The sequence below is a fragment of the Myxine glutinosa genome, chromosome 13, assembly GCF_964187855.1.
Source record: "Myxine glutinosa chromosome 13, kmMyxGlut1.1, whole genome shotgun sequence".
Classification (NCBI taxonomy): Eukaryota; Metazoa; Chordata; class Myxini; order Myxiniformes; family Myxinidae; genus Myxine; species Myxine glutinosa.
The window spans coordinates 50598095-50621782 of NC_136273.1; the positions used below are offsets into that span (position 1 = coordinate 50598095).

Here is a 23688-nt window from a genome sequence, read left to right on the forward strand (position 1 = left end):
CACCTCCTATCTCCCACATTTGTCCAGTCATATTTTTTCTGTGCGATCATATTATAGAGTTATCAGTACTGGCTACAGAATGCAGAGATTCAAATTGTGGTTGTCACGTTGCCTTTAAATCGAAAAGTTATTCGAATATGATCGTGCTTCCTCAAATGCTTCCCATTTTTGTCACGTGGTGGTGAAACATTTGAAGAAGGATTTGGGCACTTTAATTAATTATTTGTGATAGCTTGCAGGCACCAACTTGAAAAAATGAATTTAGAATTGGATTTTAAATAATAAATAAATAAATATGATGGGTCCTCAGGGTCTTTTGAGTCCTCGTAGTCTTTTGGGTCAGAGTATTCGTGGTATTTAAGGGTTTTCAGGGTATTTTGGGGGTTTTGAAGGGTCTTCAAAGGTCTATGGGGTCTTAGCAGTCCAAAAGGTCGAAAGGTATATTGGAATATTATGTTGTTAATAGACTACCTAATTAATAGACAGGATGCCACCGAATTCAAACAGTGCAGAATTAATATATGTTCTAAAATTGTTGAGATTATTCTTCTTCAAACAATAAAAATTCTGGCTGCTAGACCGTGCGACCGATCATGTTGAAATTTTAAACAAGTATTTCATGCATTTTGTCGACTCGTACATAATTTTGAAGTTTCACCTCTTTGGATGGAGCGGTTCAAGATTTTTTTTTTTTTTTAGACTTTTGTTCAATCCAATATGGCAGCCAGACCATGTGACCTATGACTTATTCAGGATCACCATGGTATCCCCAAGCGTTGGAGAACATGTGTGTGAAGTTTCCACTCGATCAGTTCAGTCGTTCTGGAGGAGTTTCTTGTTAAAGGTTTAGTCTTCAAAAAAATCATAGCTGTTAGACCATGCGACCTATGAGGTTTAAAAAAAGTTACACCTTATATTCCCCAAGTCAAGTAGATCGTGTGCATGAAGTTTCACATCCATCTGGTCAGCCATTCTGGAGAAGTCGACTTTTAAAGTTTTTTTAATTTTTATGTTCAAGCCAATAAGCCTGCCGAACTACGTGACTTGTGACGTCATTGATTTACATTCTCCTCTTGTTGCGAAGAATACACTCAATAAATTTCAAACTGATCTGATACAGCATTGTACTTGTCAAATTGTGACTTCATAATGAAAGCACTGATGACGTCATGGTTAACGACACTTATTCCCCAGGCGTAGTGCTTTACAATGAGCCATGTTTTAATTTTTTCCATTGAGCGGTTTCAGAGATATAGTTATTCAGTTTAGTACAAGATTGTTCCCGAACCACGTGACCTATGATGTCACAATTATCACTAAAAAAAAAATGTACATCAGAAGGAGGATACGATGGTGAAAATGTTGTCAATCCAACCAATGGTTGCTGAGAAAATGAATTTTAATGGGACTAAACCCCAAAAAATTGTAGTGGACGAAAAATGATAATAATCTAAACAAACAATAGCTATCCATCCTGGAAGGATTGGATCCCTAATAATCTATGATCTGTTTAAAATTGTTATTTTTTTTTGTTACCATGAATCTGCTTTTCTGTTTTCACCGCCACCTGTATTGCGGATTCTCAAGATGGCCGTAATACCATGTGAGGTTTAAGTAACAATGTTCCTTCCTGGTGTTGGGCTAGCGGCTAGGGTGCCGGCTTAGGATCCTAGGATCCTGGGTTCGAATCCCGGTCAATCGCTGAATTAACGCCAGGGGGGTTGACTCAGCCTGTCATCCTTCCGAGGTCGGCAAATTGAGTACCAGTTCACTGGTAATTCCCTGCTTGTCGTTAAAGGCGGCAAAAAGGGTTGGCGTCAGGAAGGGCATCCGGCCGTAAAACATTGCTTCAAAAAGGGGACCGAAAAACAACAACAACCACAGTTCCCGAAAAAGGCCAACCCCCGCTTGCGGGGAAAAATGGCCTCTAAAGGTGGTTTTGTTCCTTTCATTAATCAGTTCATTAATTTATTATGTTCTCCAGATGTCTTTTCAGAGTCCTCCTGTAGAGAAACTTCTTACACCAACCTCTGTACCAATATCCCTGAAGCGGGCCATCCCTGTCCGGCCCTCCTTGGGCCCAGCACGGGTTTTAAAGCGAGTTGCGGAAACATCTCTGCCTCATCCAACAGATATTCCACCCCAGGTTTCACGGAACTCACTTGGGGTAAATATTCGTTATTTATTTGTTAACTTTCATGCATCCAGGATTCATCGATTCACTGTCCATATGCCGCGAGTTATTTTCACACATGGCCATTAACGAGAAGTTTGGGATGTTCTGGTTTTTCTTTAAAAATAATAAAATGTTGTGTATTCTGGCGATGCTGTGGATTAATCCTTGAATTGTCCATAAATGATTGTGTATTTGAACGTGGACATAGTGATGCTTTGAAGTGCTTGTTATGAAAATGCTATGAGAAAAAGAAGGTTGTGGACATGCTCGTTTTTACATTTTTTTTTTTTTTTTTTTGTTAATGCGTGGTCAAGGGTTGTGAAAGAGCAAGGACACATAACAGATCAGGACACGGTACAACAAAGGGAACCACCGGAGAAAGGGGAAAACACCAATAGCAGGGCAGAGGGAAAAAGTAGACAGAGATGGAAAAACAAGATGGATCTTCCAAATATTCCTGCAGAACGCACAAGCTCTGCCAGAAGCCCTTTTCTGGTGAAACTGCCAAAATCAAGACTCTGTATTCACCTTCACTTTTTCATTCCTCTTTTTCCCCACCTCTGGAACAAACTCCCACATTCTCTTCAATCGAACCCCTCCCTCCAGGTCTTCACAACAGCTGTCCACCACCATTTCTTATATTTCCCCCATCTAAAACCTTGATCTTTTCTACCCCGGTTAATCCCCTCCTTCAAATTCCGTTTTATTTCATGAAAGTCTTTGTGGTGTCCATCTTGTTTATACCGTGTATATTCCATCCCGCCCCAGCCCTCTCCCTTCACAGATGTCCCTGTTCCCTACTGTTGTTGTACTTCCCTCTCTCTCCCCCTTCTATTATTATATGTTCTGTGTTAGTTCTCATACGAGCGTAGACTAAATAATAAATATACCAAAAAACAAAACAAAACAAGTACAGATACATTCAAAGTACACCGCCCCCATGCCAAACAATTAAATATCCTACAGCGCGGCATTGCCGGGGCGCTTTCTCTTTCTCTTTCTGTGTCTGTCTCTGTCTCTGTCTCTGTCTCGACTCTCCAACCTCCTCCTGAAAGCTCCACAAATACACCATGTGATTCAATGAACCTACTAGGTATTACCTTATCAAATTTATCCTGGAATCCACACACAAATAGCTAAGTCTGCCTCGAAGAAACTAAGAGTCCTGTTCAGATGTTGAAGATTCTTCTCCTCTCAACAGTTGCTTCAACTATATAAAAAGGATTGATTCGTCCTTGTCTGGAGTGCTGGTCTCACATCTGGGGAGGTTCTAGCTCCACATACTTGAATGAATATGAATGAATGAATGATCGTTTTAAGTCCATTTTCCCCGCTAGAGCGGGGGTTAGCCTTGCGGGCCCCCATGACAATCATGGTTCCCTGTTTGAGGCAATGTTTTGATGGCTGGATGCCCTTCCTTGCGCCAACCCTTAGTCGCCTCTTATGATGCGCAGGGATACGGTGTACCTATTCTAAACCGGGGTACACACCGGGATCATTCATCCCAGCAAGCGAAGCTGGTACTCAATTTGCCGACCTCGGAGGATGACAGGCTGAGTCAACCCCCCTGGTGTTAATTTAGCGATCGACCGGGATTCGAACCCAGGATCCCAAGCCGGCACCCTAACCGCTGAGCCAACACCAGGCTACAGCTATGTAGCTGTCTGTTGCTCCACATACTTACTGGACAGAATTGAATTTAAAGTAATCCGACTTATCAACTCTCCCAATCTGTCCTCAAAACTCGACCCGCTCAAATTACGCCGCAAAGTTGGCCCTTTCTCTTTTCTATAGATATTACTTCGGTTTCTGTTCCCGTGAAGTTGCTGCTTGTGTACCTCCGCCAATATCGAGACCACGGAATACTCAACAAGCCACTACATCACATGATTATTGTGTGGCCATTGGCAACTCAAGGGTGGGACGTTATGATGTTTGTTTCTTCTCCTCCACTGCCCAACTGTGGAACTCTTTACCTTCTTATGTATGTCCGAACACTTATGACCTTCCCCATTTCAAAAAGCTGTTTTTTTTTTGTTTTTTTTACTTCCTCAAAAACTCTTCGACTATTCTCTCTTTCTCAACTTTTCTATCAATGCAGCTATATCTTATTTAATTAAGGCCTGACCTTGATGAGGACTCGCCTGGTGTTGGCTTAGCGGTTAGGGTGCCGGCTTGGGATCCTAGGATCCTGGGTTCGAATCCCGGTCGATCGCTGAATTAACACCAGGGGGGTTGACTCAGCCTGTCATCCTTCTGAGGTCGGCAAATTGAGTACCAGTTCACTGGTAATTCCCTGTGTGTCGCAAGAGGGGACTAACAGGGCTGGCGGCAGGAAGGGCATCCGGCCATAAAACATTGCTTCACAAAGGGGACCAAGGTGCCTGAAAAAGGCCAACCCCTGCTCTGCGGGGAACAAAATGGCCTCTAAAGGAGGTTCTGCTTCTTCTTCTTGATGAGGACTATGTAATCCGTGACTGGAGCATTGAACATAAAAAAGAACTGTTCAACCTGGTGGAGGTATGCCCTCTACCGAGTGCCGTTTTAGTTACTTCTGCAAAAGGGTTGTTGTGCCTGATAGACTCCTGCATTAAAGTTCCTTGTATGGGATGAAGCTAACTCCGAGGGCCTTTCACTCACACACCACAGGCAGGTAGGTGGTCTTTGTGTTTTCTACCGACTCCTATCCGGCCTATCTCCCCCGGCTCTATCTGTGCTCTGTCCCCTGAATATTCCTACAGGTCGCACAAGATCTGCCAGCAACCCTCTTCTGGTGAAATTGCCAAAATCAAGACTCTCTGCTCACCTTCACTCCTTCATTCCTCTTTACTCCCGCCTCTGGAACAAACTCCCTCACGCTCTTCAATCGCACTCCTCCCTCCAGGTCTTTAAAACAGCTGTTCACCACCATCTCTTATCTTCCCCCATCCAAAACCTTGATCTTTTCTACCCCCGTTAATTCACCCCAGATCCACTTTTTTTTGAAATACCGACTTTTCTTTCCTGGAAGTCTTAGCAGTGTCAATGTGTTTTATACCTCTCCCACCCCCCTCCCCCTGCCTTCCCATGCCTCCTCCCCCCAAGCCCTCTCCCTCCCACAGATCTTCCGTTGTCCCTGTTCTCTGCTGTTGTACTTGTGTGCTTCCCTCTCTCTCCCCGTCTTGTCTCCCGCTCCCTTTGTTGTATGTTTTGTGTGTCCGTTTTTATTTTTTGTGATTGATGTTAGCTCTTACACGAGTCTTGATCTTGTATCCCCAAGAAAAAAAAGAAGAAAAAAAAAGGTTGACGGTAGTTGTTCTCAGCCCTGTCTGTCTATGAGCACGATGTATCAAAAAGTTATTGACGGATTCGGACGAAACTTAATGGACAGGTTGGATGTGTTGCAAGGACCAAATGATTTGATTTTCGTTAAGATCTGAATCCGTATCTGGATAAGATAATTTTAACAAGTGATTCTTCACCATTGAGAAATGGGACCAAAAACGAAACATGGAACGATATCTCAAAAAGTTGTGGATGACTTGTGCCAAAACAAGGTGAATAAGTTGGTTAGGCGACAAGAACAGGCCGATTCGATTTTGGGTCAGGTCCAGATCCACATCTGTGGGATACAATACGTTCACCGTTCAGTCTGACGGAGGTATGTTCTCTACTGAGTGCTGTTATCGTTCTATTTGTTTTGTTCATCCTAACTTCCTGATTTCTTTTGTTTCTGTACATTTTGTTTTTGGCTTCCTCCATTAACTTAGTAGCCTCCATGTTATTCGGATCACTTCTGGTTCTTGACAGCTGGGACAACATGTGACCATGTGACCGATGATGTGGTATTCCTCTCTGCCATTGTTGCGGTGTTATCATGCTCGAGTGAAGGACAACGACACTATGCCACCTGGTTTGTCACATGAAAAAGATGAACACTTGCATAAAGGGTTTTGTTCCACTGACAGTAAGACCAAGTTTCCTCAACGTGACATTTCAATCTGATTGTAGGTTGAAACTCTTCCTATTGTAATCACCTTGGAAAGGCACTCCAGGGTCATTCGTCAAATTGCGGTTGTTGTTCTCGTAGTTCAACATGAGTATCTCAAATCATATACTGTGAGCGATGATGCACTGTAACATTGCTAAACAGAGTAAGCAAGAATATTTGGGACTTGTGTTTCAGGGTAGAACAAACCAGACTGTGATTTCTGAAGCTTCTTCAAAACCAACATCCAACAGGTTTTATTTATTTATTTCATCTCTCATTCTTGATTTTCTAACCTTGACAATGTAGTAATGCAGTTATTATCTGTGTGTGATTTACCCAAAAATTGTAGCACCTTTTATTTATTTTTATCTGTGACTCGCGCTTTTATTCTTGTGCATGCAGTAAATGCAGTAAGACGTCTACTGCGAATGGAGTTAGCCGAGGTTTTGGAGAAAAGAAGTACGAATGTTCCTCCAAGCAGCCAGCTCCTCGTTCAGGAAAGAATGCAAGTATTTATATATGGGAGACTTGTATGGGGTGTGCAACACCTGTCGAAAGGGAAAACTCTGCAACACATTAAATAAATTTGATTTGAACATATGCTTGGATGTGATACAGGGCCTCCTGAAAAGCTTCTTTGTTTTCAGTCATGCTCGTTGTCAGCTGTTCACTGTTCAATGTCACAGTTTGGCCTGTTGAGTAGTGTTACAAGCACACTGGGACGTTTTGTACAATTTTGCTCATTTTCTGTATTTTCTTTTCATGAGATTGTCTGAAATTGATTTATCTGCACCTTGTTTTTTTTCTTTTGCTGTTTTTTCTTGTCTGTTGGATGAAGCAAGCTTGCTCTCGGCTAACTATAAAACGACTGCCTTTCCGAATTTAATAGATTGCTACATACATATCGGGGGCCGGGAAAGAAAATGTATTATGCATCGCGTTAATAAAATAAAACAACCCTATATTGGAGGGAGAAATTATGTTCCATCTGCTAAAAAAAAAAAATCATGGTCATCTGACTCTCAGGAAAGGAGAAGTGAACCCTGTCCGTTTGTGGAAATGTGCCCCAAGCAACAGTTCACCTTTACCTTACCACCAGCAATTCACTCGAGTTCCTCCACCTCGCCATCTCAGCACTTGACCACAAGCAAATCTGTAAGTTGACGACTAAAATATATCTCCAGGTTGTTCTCCTGCTATTTCTTCTTTTAAAGTTAAAAACTGAGCTTGTCAGGAAAGTTTTAAATGAGCCTCACCTAAAATTGAATCAGATGTTGTTTCATTGGCCTTGCCTTCCTATCACTCGTGTCTAGTCTTTTGATATTGCTATTGGCTAACTGTCAAACCAAAAAATGTACAAGCTTTCATTCCTCCAAATCAAATGGGTTTCAACAGATGTACATTGGGCCTGCTACTGTGCAATCGTGAGATGGAAAAGGAGAGAAAAGGGTTGGGGTGATGTGTGGGTTGGTAACGATAATGGATCTGACATCTTGGAGGGGAGTGTCCAATTATTTATTTATTTCTTTTTTTGTTGCGGTGGAGAAGGCTTACAAACTAGACTATAGTATGAGGCAAACACATCCGCAAAAGAGCAGAGACAAACAGATAGACAAGAATGCACATAAGTAGACAGAGAAATTGATTGCTTCAATGATTAGTAGACCGAGACTTTCCATTGTTGTACTTGGAGGAAGGGTGGGGGCGGAAGGGGTTGCGGAAATGGGCGGAGGGAGAAAAACAGGTTTTCAAACAAAAGTTTTTAACTATATTCATAGCATAATGGTTAGATCATTCACTCTGAGTCTGGGATGTCGGCAATTCGAACCCTGGCTGGGTCATACCATATACTTAAAAAAAAAACTTTAAAAAGGAGAAAGTTTGGACAAACTATACTATGCTGGCATCCATTGCGCAGGGTTGATGTGCCTAATAGATTCCTGCGTTAGTTACTTGTATGGGAGCTCGTGTTATTGTAATGTACTCTGCATCTCTAATTGGCCCGCCATGAGACCACCGGGGATGAATTCTCAAGACGCCGGGCCAAGGCATTAATGTAAATTGCAAAATGCCAATGGTGGCTCAGGAAAACGTGACCAATCTGCTTGCACACATGAAGAATCTAATTCGCATGTGCCCGCTGGCAGGTTGTTCATGCATGGATGGGTAACCGATTCCCAACCAATGGAATGATGACCAAAGAAACCAGGGAAGGGAGCATAAGAAACAACAACAGCTGTGACAAAAAATTAAGAAAAATAAGAGGATGTCAGATCAAAAAATATATTGCGCTTATAAATGTATAAGTTGTTGGGATAATATACCTTAGTGTGCCTAATTGACAACATATTTTCTCAAGGGATAGTTGCACACAGAGAAGAGAGGTAGAAGGTACGGGGAGGATAAAATTGGTAATGCCGAAGAAGGCACGGTCGCTAGATTGAATGGGGGAAGACGGCTGTGATTTTTCCCACACACATGCTTTATGAGGGGAGCCCGGATGAACTTTGTGTAGGTGACTCCAAACTCCTGGGACCAGTTCCTGCTTCTACTGGTGTGTGTGTTAGTGTTGGTCACATTGAAGTCGAAGAACCCCGTTGATGCAGCTCTCACTCCTCAGCTCGCACTCTATACAAACGTCACCAAAAAAGGTCCCAGCTCTCATCTGAACTTTCTCCTCACAACCTGAGTTCAAAACCATCCCTCCTGTGATGTTATCAAGCACGCTCGGTGGCAGGCTGGCATGAGCACACCAGTTCGTCCATTTTGTGTATTTTTGTCTTAGGTTTGTATGGTCAAAGTGTATTATGCATCGTGTTAAAAAATAAAACAACTCTACATTGTTTAGTTGTACATTGGTACAGTTCTGCCAAAGCAATTTCTGTTGCTGAAAACCAACCCTTGACAGGTCACCCCTCAGGTGCAGGATGCTCCAAGTTAGGGTATGAATTTACAATTTGGCTGGAGCGGTGACATACGACTTACTCTTCTTCTTCTTTTGAAAGACCTTGGAATCTTCATTGTTTACCAGAAAATGCAAAATGGAAATCATGCTTACCATCCCTCCAATGACTGTATTGTCATTTACGCCTCACCTTGCCTGTAGAGCACCGGAATGAATTTATAATCACGTGTTAAACCCAAGACTGCTCACAGACTGGGTCAGGGATAGTTGGTATTCTCATGTATTTATTTTGGATGCAGTGTCGAGGCTCGTGAAAAATGAACATAGAATGGTATAACAGAATGGACCAGGACATAACAACTAAAACAGCAGTATAAAGAGACATAACAACTAAAACAACAGTATAAAGAGACATAACTAAAACAGCAGTATATTGTTTCACTCATCGATCCATTTGAATGCCAGATCAATCGAACGTGCCAGAAATAAAAACCTTGTACAAGTTTTGTGGCTGTTTTTGTTAGGTCGGCCCGGCAGCATCTGTACCACCCTTTACATTCTCCACTCCGGCAATCAGGGCAACAGAATCGACTCCTCTTTGCTCTCAACACACTGTAAGTTCCATTGGATTATTTGCTTATTTTTGTATACACCATTTAAGGCTCATGGTCGCATGCTCGTTTACAAGTTATTTTGCAAGTTTACAAGCTTACATTGTAGGTTTTGATAATTTTAAATAATCCTTGCTCCAAAATTAAACGTAAAAAAAGTCTTATTTGAAAAGTGAAATCCTTCTGGTTTTTAACTCAACTGGTCTATGTCCAGGTGAGTTTTTGTCGACACCCAGTGTCCGCCGTCCGTCTCTGTCTGTCTGTAAACAATTCGATGTCTATGCTCTAAAAGTCACAAATATTGATCATATTTGATAAAACTTATGCAGCATCTTTAAGACATAAACTAGTTTGGGATTGCATTTGGGCGTTGCACGCCCAAAAATGGGCGCGGCAGGGCAGCCGTATTGAAAAATCAATTTTTGTCATATTTTTAGCACACAACAACAACAACATGTATTTTAAGGCCATTTTCCCTGCTAGAGCGGGGGTTAGCCTTGCGGTCCCCATGACAATCTTCTCCATATTGCCCTATTTTCTGCATCTCTCCTTGTTAACCCTCTTGCCCGCATTTCTTCTTCCACCATCTTTAGCCAAGTCTTTCTCGGTCTTCCCCGTCCTCTACTTCCTTCTACATTCATTTCCGTCACTTCTCAACCAGTCACTTTCATCCTTCCTCAACACATGACTAAACCATCTCAACCTGGTCCTCTTCACAGCATCAATCACAGGCTCTATTCCCATCATCTTTCGCAATTCATCATTTGTCTTCCTCTCTCTCAACGATACTCCGCACATCCACCGAACCATTTGCCTTTCCAGCCTTCGATGCTGCTCTACATTCATGACTCAATTTGTTTTCTTGTTATACACCGCTCTTTTCCTATTCCATCTCCAGGCGCTACCTGACGTTATTGCTGGGCACCGGAGGATGACACGCGTCGAAAGGGAGTACTCAGTTTTCACTCCGTTTGTTTTTTGTTTGTTGTACACGGCTCCTTTCCTATACCATCTCCAGGTGCTGCATGCTGTCTTCGGTGCCCAGTGATGACACACGCTGAAGGGGAGTACTCAGTTTTCACTTCCTTTGTTTGTTTTCTTGCTTTGTTTTTGTTTGTCTGGACGACATCTCAGCCATCCTTTGAGCTAGGCAGCTGAAATTTGGGCACAATAGTGAGCAAGTGCTTTGGCAAAAACAGTGTTTTATTGTTTTATGACTAATCAATTAATTGATTAATTACTATCGATTTATTAAGTACATACTTATTTATTTTCTTTCTAATCAGGGTAATATCTCATGCACCTTTTGAGCTAGGAAACTGATATATTTGGACATGACAATGACCAAGTGATTTGGCTGTAAAGGGCATTTTTGCTTTATTGATTAATCGATTAATTTTTTAATTATTCGATTAATTGATTTTTAAAAAATATTACAGGTTCGGAAGACGATGGTTGTTTTCGGTATGCTATTAGCCAAATGATTAATAAGTTAATTATTTTGCGATTATTACTTATTTATTTTCATTATTAATCACATTTCATTTCTTTCTCATTTGTTAAATATCTCATGAACCTTTTGAGCTAGGAAGCTGATATTTGGACACGACAGTGTGATTGATCACACTGTCGATTCAAGTGATTTGGCTGTGAAGGATATTTTTCATTTATTTAATAATCAATTAATAAATTAATATTTATTTTTCCGATTAATTAATTATTTAATTTTCAAAAAGCTACAGCTTTGGATGAAACATTGGTGGTTTAGGTTTGCTGTTAGCTAATTGATTAAGAAATTAATTATTTTACCATTATCATTTATTTATTTTAATTATGCAATTAATCAATCAATAATTGCACACCACTCCCACCCTATACCGTCTCTATGTTCTGCACGGCAGCATTGCCGGGTGCTGGAGGATATTTGTAAAATTTATCTGGCATGTGGGTGGTGTACTTTGAATGTAGCTCGACTTGTTCATTGTTCTTTTTTTTTTTGAATAAAAAAATCTTGGAACAAACAACAACAACAACATGGCCATTTTCCCTGCTAGAGCGGGGGTTAGCCTTGCGGTCCCCATGACAATCTTCTCCATTTTGCCCTATTTTCTTCATCTCTCCTTGTTAACCCCCTTGCCCGCATTTCTTCTTCCACCATCTTTAGCCAAGTCTTTCTCGGTCTTCCCCATCCTCTACTTCCTTCAACATTCATTTCCATCACTCTTCTCAACCAGTCACTTTCATCCTTCCTCAACACATGACCAAACCATCTCAACCTGTTCCTCTTCACAGCATCAATCACAGGCTCTATTCCCATCATCTTTTGCAATTCATCATTTGTCTTCCTCTCTCTCAATGATACTCCGCACATCCATCGTACCATTCGCATTTCCACCCTTTCCAACCTTCGTTGCTGCTCTACGTTCATTACCCATGTCTCGCTCCCATAAATCATAACACTTCTCACACATGCAGCATACACCTTTCCCTTCAGCTTCAACGACACTCCCCTCCTCATCAGCACGCTACTCAGTTCCCGAAACTTCTTCCATGCACAGCTCACTCTAGCAACCGTTGCCGAGTCTGATCCACCTTCTTCATTCAGCATGTCTCTGAGGTAGCAAAACGTTTTCACACCTTCCAGCTTAACGCCGTCTCCAAGATCCAACTCAACATTTCCTCCATCTGCAGCTCCCTCTGTGCACACCTTACATTTGAATGTAGCTGCCACACTGGTTAATGACCCTTTCAGACCACTACATTTTTGATGAACCCACTCAGCGCACATTGTACATTGAATGGAGTTCACTCAGACACCCTTCCTACACACAGCACATGGCCACTTCCCAGTTCTTTCCACCTCACCACATGCTTTACCACTTGCCATCACCTTCGTCTTTCCGATATTCACCTTCAGACCTTTTGTCTCCATACATTCCTTCCACTTGTTCATCTTTTCCTTCAGCCCATCCGTACTTTCCGCAATCAACACCAGATCATCTGCATACAACAACTCCCACGGTAAGCCCTCCTTTACGTTCTGAGCCAGCACCTCCATCACAGCTACAAATAGTAGTGGACTTAGTACCGACCCCTGATGCACTCCCACCTTCACCTCAAACTCACCACTGTTCCCGTCCTTCGTCCTTACAGCTGTGCGTGCTCTTTTGTACATTGCCATCACTACTCTGATCAACCATTCCTCCACTCCTAACTTCCTCAATGCCCATGTCAATACTTTGCGTGGAACCCTATCGAATGCTTTCTCCAGATCAACAAACCCAAGAAACAACTTCTTCCTCTTCTCCATGTACTTCTCCTGCAACTGCCTCGCAATGAAAAGCGCGTCTGTCGTTCCTCTTCCTGGCATAAATCCAAACTGCATTTTGTCAATCTTCACTTTCTTCCTTATCCTCCTCTCCAACACCATTTCCAATACCTTCATTCCATGCTCCAATAACCTTATCGCTCGGTACGAGCCACACTCCAGAGGGTCACCTTTCCCCTTGTATAGAGGGACGAGGGTACTCAGTTCCCAATCCACTGGGATGCGGCCTTCTTTCAACACCAGATTACAGATCTCTGTCATTCTCTTAACACCCCAACTTCCTGCTGCCTTCAACATATCTCCCACAACTCCCGTCGGCCCTCCCGCTTTTCTACTCTTCATTGGAATAGGGCTCTCGAGAGTCTCGGCTCTCGGCTCTCGAATCAACTCTCGTCGGCCCTCCTCAAGCTGCTCTAACTCTGGTCTGTGCCCTTGCCCTCTCAAGGCTAGACTATTGTAATTCTTTGTATGCTGGCTGCCCTCAGTTGCTCTTGGATAAGTTACAAAAGGTTCAAAACTCTGCCGCTCGTCTTGTCTGTAAGGCGAAGAAGTCTGACCATGTTACTCCGCTTTTTGAATCTTTACACTGGCTGCCTGTCTCTGCTCGTGTGCAATACAAAATTTGCACACTATGTTATAAATCATTGTGTGGAACGGGACCTCACTATCTCTCCGATTTGCTCACTCTCTATGAACCTCGGCTACGGCTTCGTTCAAGCGACGACTCTATGACCTTAGAGCCGCCGCGCACCAGCACCAAGTCGTTTGGTGAGAAATCCTTTTCCTTTGCTGCACCTCTGCTCTCGAATGACTTGCCTTCCTCTGTTCGACATGTTGACTCTCTTCCTGCCTTTAAAACCTCCTTCAAAACCTATCTGTTTCACAAGTCTTTCAAAGTCTAAGTCCTGTTTTCCCTTGGGTTTGAGGTGGACAGAGATCGAGAGTATGTCTGTGTACATGTGCGGGGGAGGGAGGGGAGGAGGAAGGGGAGTACGCATTTGTGGGTTTTGAATGGGGAGGGAGAGGAATAGGGCAAGAGTGAAGGTGTGTTTGTGTGTGTGTGTATGTGTATGTTTGTGTGTGTGTCTGCGTTCGCATGATAATCAAAAGCGCCATACTCTGCTTGATGGGGCTATATAAGACTCCTTTATTATTATTATTGTTATTGCTTTTATCGCTTCGTCAACTTCCTTCTCAGTTATCTTCTCTGCTGCTAGACTATCTCTCTTCTCTGCTTCTTCTCGCCATATCTTCCCTGCTAGGCTAACCCCCACTCCAGCAGGGAAAATGGCCTTAAAATGCATGTTGTTGTTGTTTGTTGTTATCTTCTCTGCCGGTCCTAAAACTGGGTTACTCTCGATGTTGCCATCCCATTCTTTCTATGTATTCAACAGCATTTCCATATATCTTTTCCATCTTCCTTTAATTCCATCTGGGTCGACAACGATTTGTCCCATTTCATCCTTCAAGCAACTCACCGCCATCACATCACACCTCTTTCGCTATCTGCTTTGCTATCCTGAATATTGCTCTCTGACCCTCTTCCGAATCCAAGTGTTCTCCGAACATTTTCCTACATGCCTCCTGCGCCTTTGCTTCCTCTTTCTTTGCAGCCTTCTTGGCTGCCTTATAACTTTCATGCTCTGCTGTTTCTGCTCCCGTACCCTTCACCTTCTGCCACTCCTTGAACTTCTTCCTCTTCTCGTCAATCCTCTTTCCAACTTCATCATCCCACCACCATGTTTCTGAGTGCCTCGGTGGTCCTTTTGTCCATCCACATACCTCACCAACGGCTCCCAACAGACTAGATTTCATTGACATCCAACCACTTTCAAGCTCAGCCTCATCATCTTCTACCCTACTCAGCCTCTCTTTTAATGCCTCCCTTACTGTCACCTCTTTCAACCTCCACACCTTCATTCTCGGTTGGTACTTCACCCGCCAAGCTCTCCTCGCACCTTTCACCCTTATGTCGCAGACAACCAAGTGGTGCTGTGAAACGGCCTCCTCCCCCGGGATCACCTTTGTGTCCCGGAGGTGTCCCCTATCTTGCCTACGCACCATCAGGTAGTCAACGGTTGTCGTCGACCCACCTGACGTGTATGTAACAAGCTTATTATCCTCTTTCTGGAACTGAGTATTACAAATCAGCTCCATCAGCAAACTCCAAAATCCTTTCACCTTCTCCATTTCTCACACCATTTGGCTAACCCCCTCTCTAGTAGGGAAAATGGCCTTTAAAATGCATGTTGTTGTGTTGTGTTGTTCTCCATTTCTCACACCATATCCGTAACCCTGATGAACTCCCTCAAAACCATCCATACTCCTTCCCACATGTCCATTTAGGTCTCCTCCTACCACAACAACTTCCTCATCTTTCACGTTTTCCATCAGCTTCTCTATCGCATACCAGAACTTGTCCTTCTCTTCATCGCTCCGACCAACCTGCGGAGCATATCCCGAGATGACGTTCACCAAGAGCTTTCCAATCATCATTTTCACCATCATCAACCTATCACTCACTCGACACACTGTCTACAAACTCCTCAGAAAACAGTGACACCAACACCATCACACCCTCCAGGCACCCTTGCCACATAAACTTGTATTTCTGTCCCTGCCTACCCTTCATCATTCTCACACCACTTCCCTTCCATCTCGTCTCTTGCACACAACATTTGTCCACTTCTTCTGACCAATACTTCCACCACTTCTCCTGATCTCCCTGTCATTGTCCCTACATTCCATGTTCCAAACTTCAGAAACCGATCTCCACTTCGGGCTGTACCCTGCCCATATGTAGTTGTAATTGTCATGGTTCTCTTTTTGAGGCAATGTTTTTATGGCCGGATGCCCTTCCTGACGCCAACCCTCTGTCGTCTCTTACGACACGCAGGGTTACGGTGTACCTATTCTAATCCAGGGTACACACTGGGAAACGTTTAAAACATGGAAATTCTAGGGGAGGGGAGGGTGGCGTCAGCATCACGGCTGCGGTTTAAACATATTTAAATAATATTTAAACAAAACCATGAAAAATAATCTGGGAAAAGTCTCTAAGTGAGGATGTGGATTTGAGAAAGAAGGAGCAGATGTGGAAGAAAAACGAGATATGGAGGGCGGGGCACAAGTCGAGACGAGGAGGAGAGCGAACAAGCACGTGTCCGGGGGGAGAGAAGGAATTAATAAAGAATATTTTTTTGTTATTTATTTGTTTGTTTTGTTTTTAAAACGTTGGACAAAGGGGTAAGATGTTCGTGAGAGGTAGGGGGAGAAAAGAAAATCAAAGAAACAAGCAAATACTATGAATGATAGAACTTATATTCTTAAAATACTGACGGGGGGGGGGGGGGGGGGTGGGGGGGGCCTGGACAGACCAGGCTGCGCATGAGGTGTGAACAAAAAACGACTAATTGCACACAAATTTGCAATAATTATATAACCAAAGCTAAATAGAAACACGCGATAACACATACACAATAAAATAACCAGTGGAATTTTGACAAAGACACGAATGGGAAAATACTCAAACTTTGATGTCGTGGAGAGATCGAAGCAAGCCTCCTCGCTCGAGGGACCGGAAGCGGAAGTAAATCCGCCTCTATTCTAAGTAAGGCCGAAAAATATCTTGGAAGGAAAATATTAATGTTTTGGGTGTCCTTTTATGCTCGATTGCCCCCTCCCCGCCCCCCCCCCCCCCAAAACCCCGTTATTTGATTACTCATGTGACCTGCTTGCATAAAGGGAATATTTTGGCTTTGGGTGGTTTTTATAATGATTTTGACGATCAGTCTTCGTGATCAGAAAGTCTTCATCAAAATTAACTTTCTGACATGTCTGAAGCGAGTTATGTGGCCAGAGTTGCGTTGAAACTGCCTTCCCTTTGATTGATTACTCAATGCAGATAATAATAATGCAGTAATAATGTTTATTGTCCACAGAAAATGGAAAATTGCACTATCAAACAAGGCTCACAAAGCTCACATAATGAAAAATTATGGCAAAACAATAGCTTTTGTACAAAAAGAAGCCACGATCAAACTGTCAAGGTTACACAAAGAGAACAATTCAACAGTCAACTACATACAGTGTCCCCACTGCTACCCACTAACCCCTTTAACATCACCGGTTTCCATTGAAAACCCGAACTGAAAATGGTACAAATTATTTCAGTAATCTATTGGTTCTGTATGTCAAATCTCTTAAGCCCCTACCAAATCTCGTCTGTTCATAAAACGTATGTGGATAAGGTTTTGCTTGATGGATTTGATACCTTCATTAAAATTCATTCATGGAAGATGACACTTGCGTCTATCTTTTCTCCAAGAATCTCTCCAGCCTGTTTTGTTACTCTCTGCAGTTTTACCAAATCACCTTTTGTAACACCACTAAACAAAACACATCAGCCGTAGAAGATAACACTTTCAATTACTGAAGCATAGAAAAGCCTCATAATGGTTTTATCAACCCAGAATGATTTCAAAAGCCGAAGAAAGTAGAGGCGCTGTTGTCCTTTAGAAACCATCGATTTACAGTGTTCTGACCATGAGAGGTTATCCTCATTGATTTATACCTAAATACTTATGCGAGTGAACAGTCTTGATATCAACATTGTTGATCATGACTGGGGATAATTTCCTGAAGTAAAAAATCATCTCTTTAGTCTTTTGGGTGTTCAACTTAAGAAAATTTTCACTACACCATGTAACAAAATTCTGAATCGTGTTTCTGGATTTCCAGTTCACTGTCTGAGAAAACCGACAATCACAGTGTGGCAGATGATGTCATGACTATCGCTATTTTTAGGGGCAGTACCCGAGAAGGAACATAGTCAAGCATCCGGCCTTTTTTAACTATACCGCTTCAAAAAATTATTAGAATTTAAAAAACACATACAATTCCTTGGTTATTGCTTTAAAATCAATATATTGTTCTCCTCCTCCTCTTCCCTTTTTAAGGGGTGAGGTAAATGTAATCGCGCAAAAAAAAAATTCTGTGTCTGTGGACCTCTAAAGGCATCGAGTAGATAAAATAACTTGAAGAACGTTTAGATTATGAATAGGTAGTATGGAGAGTATTTCAAACTTGGTTTAGCACTTTTTTAACGTTTTATTTTTGTTTGTGGTAGAAGCAACCCCTCACCCTCAGAATTGGCTGTGATATCAGCCGCCCTTCCAGACATGTAATAATAATTATGTGCAAAATAAAATGTTTTACTTCCTCAGTTCATGCACACTACCATTGACAGATTTGTAGGCCTGCTTCCCAATGCCTTGAGTGACAGTCACATGTGTCATTATTTGAGTACTCGCTGGGCTCGGTGAGCTTTTCCCGGCCGTTGTTTTGGGTTGGGCATTGAGTAGTTGGGAGTTATTGGACTCATGGTGGTTACCTCTTTCCTGCAGGCCGGCGGCAGCACTTTTTGACCCCACGCCCCAATATACACTTTTATGGTGGTCTCAAAACTGACGTCAAGGCCAACGTGAACATAGCAGTCATCGGGGCATGTTGATGTATATTGTGCGTGCGAGATGAGTATTGTTATCTAAAATGGCTCAAGTTTCTAAAATAGGCCGATAATATTTGGAAAAGTACCTGAGAGAAACGGGTATACCTCTGCACAATGAAAGAGTTGGAGAACTTTCTCAATTCGCTGACAGGTCTGACATCTTGCAGTTAGCTACCCGTACTGCAAAATCCTGACGATGTGGGCCGGTGCAAGGCCAGGACTGTGTACTGATGCATGGTACACAAACCCCCAACCATTCCCGCCTGTGAATGGACTTTGAACATGGCAGGCTTGGTCATTTATATAATGGGTGTCTGCAATTGGAAAGACGATGCTGTGCGTTATTGCCAACCAAGAACTCGTCATCTCTTATGCATGGATATTTCTCGTATTCCCTATATTCCCCTCAGTCCAACTTGCATTCAGGAACACAACGATAATGGTTAACCATGTTGAAATTGCCACTCTTTCATCAAAATGCTGAAAATGATGTTAAAATGATTTTGCCTTCGGGATTTAGCACTAGCAAAGGCAGGTTAAAAGTTCCCCGGTTAAGGTGGGTTTTCACGGGACACGCGAACGGTTCGCGAAGGATGCGAATGTCGAAAAAATGGCAAAGTCCAACATTCGTATTTTAGGCTCCAAAAGTTCGCCAAACATGCGCGGGGGTTCGGAAGCGTCGTCAATTGTTCGCAGGAGTCGTTTTTTGTTCGGCGGGTATTTCAAAAATGTTTGAAACAGGATGCGAACAATTGACGACGCTTCCGAACCCCCGCGCATGTTTGGCGAACTTTTGGAGCCTAAAATACGAATGTTGGACTTTGCCATTTTTTCGACATTCGCATCCTTCGCGAACCGTTCGCGTGTCCCGTGAAAACCCACCTTTAGCTGAAGTGAGTCACTTAAAATGCATATGCAGCGTGAAATGCCTTGTTAGCATCCATACATTTTTTTCTAAAGTCCTGTATTGTCGCAGGCTGATTGACAGGTGTTTTTCTATCATTCTTATATGTAGTTTCCCACTATAAGATGCAGTTCATTCATGTTTGAACCAAGTCCTAAGCGTAAACCAATCTTGAGTTAGGCTGTCTGAAAGGAATAAGGATAATAATCCCAAACGGGCTATTTTGGGTTGGGCAGTTTTGTAGCTCAGCGATGCTGTCCAGAAGTGTGAGAGTTATTGGATGTGAAATCCTCCACAGACAACTGGTAAGTACTTTACAGGTTTATGAGTTTGTGTTTTTGAGGATTTGTGTTATATTAAACTTATGGAGTGCCCGTGCCATCCCTGCATAGGAAGTCGATTGACTTCCTGATTGAGCTGGTGGAATGTACAAATCCCAAAGCTCCCCAGCTTTTCATGTTATGTAACCAAACGGTATGATATTTCCAAATACTATGTAGTTGATGAACTTTGGTGGTGTCATAGCTAATGCGCAAGCATTTTTCATGGCCCTGAGATGATGAGTAGGAGTTTAACTCTGACCTTTATCATTTCCTCCTATGCTCGACTGGTAGCCCACCTTCCAGTTCAGTTCCCCCTTGGATTGGGCCGGAAGCAGAAAATGTACGAGCTCTGCACCTGCGGCTGTGAGCATGGTGCAATCAACCTCAGGTTTGCTGATTTACCTCTACCTCCTTGCTCTGCCCTAGATGATAATTTTGTAATTCCTTTTATTTTCCTCAATTAAGTTATGCATTGTATTGATGGAAATATTTTTTTATTGAAAATATTTGATTTGCATCTGGCAGTTTGAAGGAAAAATAAATAGTGGGGGAGGGGGGGGGTGGAGGGTTCTTTGGTGCATAATTTGCTTTGTTGCTACTAATATCGTAATAAAACATTATATTTAATTTCAGAACTTTTTATTTGTGTGTTGCTGGACTTGCACTCTTAAATCGCTGGATGGAATGAGTTGAAAACTGCTGCTTGTACTCAGGGCATGCACTGCTTTGGCAGCATCAACGCTCTAACTATTCAATGTCTTGGCAAATGTTATACTGGGTGGTTTGCCATTGCCTTCCCAGCAGTAGTCAGCACATCATTTTGAAATTTGGCTATGGTCTTGGCAATAGTTTGCCACATTTTTGTGAAGGACACTGCGGGTGGGGATCTTTAACGTCCAACAACTAATGTCGGTAGATGGAATGCCCAGTTAACGTCCATCCGAGGGACTTGCTGATTCGCCTATTTGGAATATTGGCACACACATTGGTGAATCGCCCTGCATGTGAAACCCCAGGATGACAGTTTATAGCTGGGTCGAGATTTGAACCCAGGCTAAGTAGAGTAGAGGCGAGTGTGCATACCTATAGGTCATCGTACCAGCCTGGAAAGATTTAAGAGGGTAAAAAATAATTTGTACTTCCAGTGGTTCAGGGTTGAGAAAGCATCCTAATTCTCTCAATATAAATTTGTCTTGATTGGAAAGACACGTGGTGGAAGCTGGTATCATATGTCAAACTAGAACGACACTCGGTAGAGCGCATACCACCACCAGGCTGAGCAGTTCATGTTTTCTATCCCATTGATAGGGCTGGATCTGCATCCGGACCTGAACGAAAGTCAAATCTGCTTGTTCTTGTCACCTTCTGAACTCGTCCACCAAGTTTTGTCATAGTCCATTTTGAAATATTATGCTATAATATATCGTTTTTGACCCTATCTATCTCTTAATGGTGAAGAATCATTTGAAATCTACCCCTCGACCTTGCTTTGCTTGGCCCCGGCCAAATTAACAGGAACTTTGACACTTTAGGAGGTCCTTTGGCCTGTGATGCCTGTGCTATGTAAACACTATCAATTCAGTCCATCAGATAATCTACTTAATTTTACTGGTGGGAGTAGGGGGGAGCTGCTTTGACAATATTATCATTTAATTGTTTGATTTATGAGCTGATTTCTTCTCCCTAGAATCAACTGCAACTGCTACAAAATGTTTACCACCAGACCAGGGTGATGGGGAACCAGAGTCTTTCTTTACTGTGGCAAAGACTCTTAAAACCACAGGTAGTGTTATGGACATCCTTGGAGGTGGTGCTGATTCCAAAAAAGGTGAGGTCCCAGAACTTTGTTTGGTCTATGGCTTTGCCACTTTGTCGGAATACCTAGATGGTGAAATGTGATATCGTGTTATAGTGGATAATTTGATGTGTCTGTTAGAGGAAGCTAGTTTAAATGGATGCCATTTTGAACACCTTGGTCATGATTAATATCGCGATACATTATATTTCATTAATACTATTTGTTGCTTTGTGCACATTAAAACTTTTAATTTGCAGTTGTATATTTCATTTCGTCGGGCAACCAGTACACCCTTGTTAAGGGAAAAAAAATTGTGAAAAAATCAAGAATATGCTTGATTTAATTATTTGTTTTGATTCACAAGCTATGCATGTTTGTGTAACTTAGCATATTAATACAATGTAAAAGGACAACTCACTTAATATTGAATTGTTTGTTTGTTTTCTGCCTCTTCGTTCCCTGTGTTTCCATTTGCTTCAGCCAAGGATGGACAAGAACGAGTTCCAACCAAGACCCTAAAGTCGGGAAGTGTTATGGACATCTTGAAGCCAAAAAAGGGCCAACAAAGTAAATGTAGCTCTTTGTGGATGTTTGATGTTTTTGTTTTTTTATTTTGTCATTGTAACGTGTAACAAAAAAAAGGATGTGGCCATATGTCACGGCACATCTTCCTGCATGTAAATAACTTATGAGGAATGTAGGTGTGACACGTGTCCAATCCTCAGATTTTTGGTTTTCTGAGTTTATCTATTGCACTTGATGCTCAAGGATGAATGTTTCTTCTTTTAAACTTTTAAAATGTTACTAAGAGGTTGTTTTGTGAGCTTCAATTAACATTAAATGAAGGCATTGTTTAAAGGTTTCCCAAAGGAGTGAAAGCAGTACACCAGGAGTAAGTTGAGATGTGCATCATGGATTGTATTGGCAGGTGTGTTTTCATTTGCAATCCAAGTGGTGCAGAGGTTTATTTTTTTATTTTTTCAATAAGGTTTGCAGAAAGTTTTCAGCCAGCCTTGGTTTTGTTGGCTTTCTCAAGCTGAATATCTGATAAACTGATGTTGAGTATTAAGGCTTGTTAATATTGTGCTCAAATCGCTATTAGTTGTCATCAGTTAGGCTGCTTGTGAGCAGCCAACCCAACAAGAACCGTAGTTCGTTCTTAAGGTGTAGGCCAAGAAGCAGAACATCGAAAGAAGTGATTTTGCAACGCATTTTATTCTGTCTTTTAGTTAGAGGAATGTCTTGGGTATATATGGTAGTAGCACCTGCTGTTCAAAATGATTACTTTATGCCTCCGGCAATGGGCATTATGTTTTCGGGTTGTCCGTCAGTTGTGCATCCCTAATTGATTTTCCTTGCCACGATAACTTAAGAATGATGCAAGTCAAACTTGGTACAGATATGTATAATGATGTAAAGATGAACTGATTAGATTTTTTGGGGTCATGAGGTCAAAGGTCAGAGGTCCCAATGGTTAAAAGGTCTGCTGCCGCGCTAACTTGTGAAGCATTGATGAGATTTTGACCACACTTGTTATAATTATATATTATAATGCAAAGATAAACCGATTAGATTTCAGCATCAAGAGGTTAAAGGTCACAAGGTCAGAGTCTGTAATAAGTTTCGTTACCACGATAACTTAGAATGGCTGAAGGGAACAAAGTCAAACTTGGTACAAGTATGTATTATGATGTAAAGATAAACTGATTAGATTATGGAGTGAAGAGGTCAAAGGTCAGAGGTCCCGTTCAGTAAAAATTCTGTTACTACACTAACTTGTGAACCAGTGATAGGATTTTGACGAAACTTGGTGTAGGTACATATTATGATGAAAAGATGAACTAATTCGATTTCAGTATCAAAGGTCAGGTCATGTCAGCTAAAAATGTGATACTTGATAGCTGATGGGATGTAAATCAAACTTTGTACAAGTATGTATAATTATGTAATAATTTAAAAAGTAGAAACCATGTTTAAGACTGAATAAGGTGCGTTTTGATTCCAAGGAACATTGTCAATAGTCATGATTAAGTCTTTATTTAAAAAAACAAAAAAAATGTCTTTTTGTGTGTAAAGTATAATGTCTGCTGTCGAGATGTCCAGTAATGTTCAGTTACCAAGCAGCTTGCTAGTGCTTGCCAAGCCAGCTGTTCCTTATCAACCG

General features: G+C 42.0%; 1 protein-coding gene across 5 annotated transcripts in view; it reads left to right on the top strand.

The window, feature by feature from the left end:
• Positions 1-23688, top strand: part of LOC137438938 (nuclear pore complex protein Nup153) — a 111648-nt gene that overhangs the window by 29489 nt on the left and 58471 nt on the right. For 3 of the 5 annotated variants that reach the window (XM_078767450.1, XM_078767451.1, XM_078767454.1), the window contains exons 9-16: positions 1985-2167; positions 6342-6397; positions 6549-6651; positions 7173-7301; positions 9576-9665; positions 20018-20114; positions 21414-21554; positions 22005-22091. In XM_078767450.1, coding sequence (XP_078623576.1) covers positions 1985-2167; positions 6342-6397; positions 6549-6651; positions 7173-7301; positions 9576-9665; positions 20018-20114; positions 21414-21554; positions 22005-22091 — 886 coding nt within the window. The remainder of the gene's footprint in view (positions 1-1984; positions 2168-6341; positions 6398-6548; positions 6652-7172; positions 7302-9575; positions 9666-20017; positions 20115-21413; positions 21555-22004; positions 22092-23688) is intronic. The other 2 variants (XM_078767453.1, XM_078767452.1) reach the window with 1 other exon arrangement.